At 26.0% G+C, this 3,249-nt stretch overlaps 1 protein-coding gene across 1 annotated transcript; it reads right to left on the bottom strand.

Moving 5' to 3' along the window:
* Positions 1 to 362: 362 nt before the first annotated feature.
* On the bottom strand, positions 363 to 2,635 carry LOC133834759 (uncharacterized). The gene is made up of 4 exons (XM_062264482.1): positions 2,227 to 2,635; positions 1,777 to 1,838; positions 733 to 853; positions 363 to 585 (listed from the first exon to the last, which is right to left on the bottom strand). Exons 1-3 carry the CDS (start codon positions 2,441 to 2,443, stop codon positions 779 to 781), a joined length of 354 nt encoding a protein of 117 aa, XP_062120466.1. The 5' UTR covers positions 2,444 to 2,635; the 3' UTR covers positions 363 to 585; positions 733 to 778.
* Positions 2,636 to 3,249: the final 614 nt, after the last annotated feature.

Here is a 3,249-nt window from a genome sequence, read left to right as displayed (position 1 = left end):
ATTTACTAATAGTTGTACTTAAATAACAATTTTTTATTTTTATTTTGAGAGTAGTGTATCAAATTTTTGTTAATAGTTATACTTAAGTATCAATTAATACTAAATATTTGCTAATAATGCACTTAATAGTACCAATTTTTTTTAGATAATTTTATATATTTAAAAAACTATTTAAGAAATATTTGCAGAAATATCTATTGATAATTACCCTAAAATATAAATTCAATTTTTTATTCATTTTAAAAATTATTTATGCAATACTTTGGAGAACAATTATTTTTTAAAATTAGTAGATATTTAGTATTATTGGCACAAGTAGAAAAATATGGTACTTAAGTGCAAATAAATTAACAATGATGTGCTATTATTATAATCTATCTGCATTTAATAATAATAATAATAGTCTTACAAAAGTCTCAACAAAATAATAATTATAATAATCTACCAAAACCAGACCATATTACCACCTAAGTGGATTAGATTTATTAACAAAGTACAAATTGGTTTTCTAGCCTTTGCTATAAAAATCAACTTGCTCGATTGTCTCTATAAATCATCATCACTTCCTCAAAATCACCATTCCTCCTGTAATAATATGATGATATATTAATTACCAATGTTTGATTAAATTATAATGTTAAGTCCTGACAAAAAAATTATAATGTTGAGTATTTAAAAAAAATTACGAAAATATATTATTTTTTTATTTTATTTTTGTTAAAAAAAACTTACCACAAACTCCAAAATAATGTTTCTCAGTTGACGGTATGTGTCCAAACTACATTTTAGTTCGGTCATCATTCTCATCTTTATCACCAATTGTTGTTCTTCTGTATTCCAATTGTGGGACCACCTGTGTCAAGAATTATGTCATTCAAAAACCCCCCAAAATCGGCTTTTTTGCATAGAGATCAACTCACATGCTTCATTTTTAATACAGATAAGAATCAATCTCCATTCAAAGCATATGTACCGTCAGTCCATCAATGCCTTGATTTAAAGAGATAAAGATATAAACTAAGTTGATAAGAAATAGACTTTCATTTTGTTGGTTTGTTTTGATAATTTTTTGTAAAATTATATTTGTTTGGAATTTTTAATAGAGGTATGCAGGGTGCCGAATATCATTTTACAAAATATTATCAAATCATAAATATTGTAAATTAAATTGGAAAAAAATGGCCTTTTACCGAAATTGTTTGATAATTTGAAAGTATGATAAAATATTAAGTTGATAATTTGAAACGTATGATAAAATATGCAAATCCTTTGATCATAATCAGATGGTGTGAATTTTTAGATATAAAAAGATCGATATAGTTCATTCTCTTAAAATCCACTCTTATTCCAAGTGTAATAATACAGCCATCTTACTTATTTAAGACTATATATCTAAATCATTGAGTTAGTATCATTCTAATTAAACTTTAATTTTTTAAAAGAAAGATATTTTAGGCCTCTAAATTGAGATCTACAATTTTTTTGACAAAAAAAGAAAAAGAGTATTGACATCATAAAAAAATATTTTTTCCCATATGATATGGGATATTTATCATATATATATATATATATATAGGATATTCATAGCTCATACATAATATAAATGCGGAAATTTTTATATCTCATCAAATGAATGAGATTTTTTTGTTTTAAGAAATTGTAATTATTCGTAAGATAATATGGGACTTTATATTACTAGCATGAAACGTATATATAAATATTTATTAATTATTAGAATCAAATCATCGCAATAAAAGTTTTCTTTTTAAAACTGACCTGATCTTGCGATGAATTTGATATTTTATATCTCTTCTCAACTCGGCCATCCATTCTTCGTTCTAATTATGTAGAATACGTAATTTAATTAGTAAAAACATAATAAATGAAAAACCAAAAAAAAATAAAAAATAAGTATCTACAAGCATGTAAAATTACTTTAAAAAAATGAAACAATTTAAAGAACACAAAATTCCAAAGAACATCTTTGTTAAGCTTAAATTTTGATTGTATGAAAAATGCAATTATTTATTTAAAATTTGTTATAAAGTGAATATTGATCACCAACAAAACAAAGATATTAATTAATCGATCACAACTGCTATAACATCAAACATAGACCATTAACTAACATTTTAATAGACGCAACATATATTATTATTATACCAACCATACATATATATACATATAAACAGTAATATATATTATATATTTTAATATAATTTTTACCTGAAGAAGAAGTAATGCGGGGCTTAAGCTTGGATGTTCTTTGAGATTTGAGATCTAAGGTGGAATCGGAGGTATCAGGGAGGTGGCGATCGAGACGAAGAAGACGACTTTTATAATTATTAGTTTCGATCATTGTACGGACGAATGAGGCTTCCATGGAGTTCAAGTATCGGAGGTGTTTCTCATCGGTCCATGCGTCGTTGCCGGACTCCTCCATTTAGATCACGATATTCGCCACCGGCCACCACCGCTCGAACCTTTCAAATTCCGATGGATTTTGTGAGTTTTGTACAGCCTTTTATTTTTATATAAATACACATACATATATGAATATATGTATATATAGAGAGAGAGCTTGTAAACGGTGATATTGGTTGTGGAAGAGCTAGCTAGGGTCGGTGCATGTATTCGCCGTGTTAGGTCTACACAAGTATCTGGGCTTTATTCCAATTAAAGTAAGTGTTTTTGTACCCAAAATAATAATAATAATAATAATTCTTTTTTCGTAAGATATTTTCTTTGAAAATGTTGATATTTTTCCTGGTAAACTATTAAAATACTACGTCTCTGTCTTTATCAAATCACATGACGCGCTATATGTATTTTATATCTATAGGTTAATTAATATGCATAATCATCTTCTTGCGTTTCATTAATATATTTTAAAAAATTAAACCACTAACTTTTTTTCTTTTTTTGATAGATTAAACCATTAATATATTTTTCTCCGGCAAAAACCATTAACATTTTGTTTACGTATCATTTATGTTAAATATTAAGCACAAATGTACTCTTTTTTATTAGCTATTTTTCCTTCTTCCCAGAATTAATTTTTTAAAATATACTAATTAATTTGATAAATAGCTTAACCAACATTTCCTTATTAATGGTCAAATATTGACTTCTTCCAAAGTGTAATCTAAAATGTGATTATGTTAGGGGAGTGGGGTGGGCATATATAACAGGTGGACCCTATGATGAAAATATCTAAGAGCTTTATGGGAAATTTCTTTATAATAAATT

This window comes from Humulus lupulus, chromosome 5, assembly GCF_963169125.1.
Source record: "Humulus lupulus chromosome 5, drHumLupu1.1, whole genome shotgun sequence".
NCBI lineage: Eukaryota > Viridiplantae > Streptophyta > Magnoliopsida > Rosales > Cannabaceae > Humulus > Humulus lupulus.
Note: the sequence above shows the minus strand (reverse complement) of the source record. Positions and strands in the feature narration are given on the sequence as shown.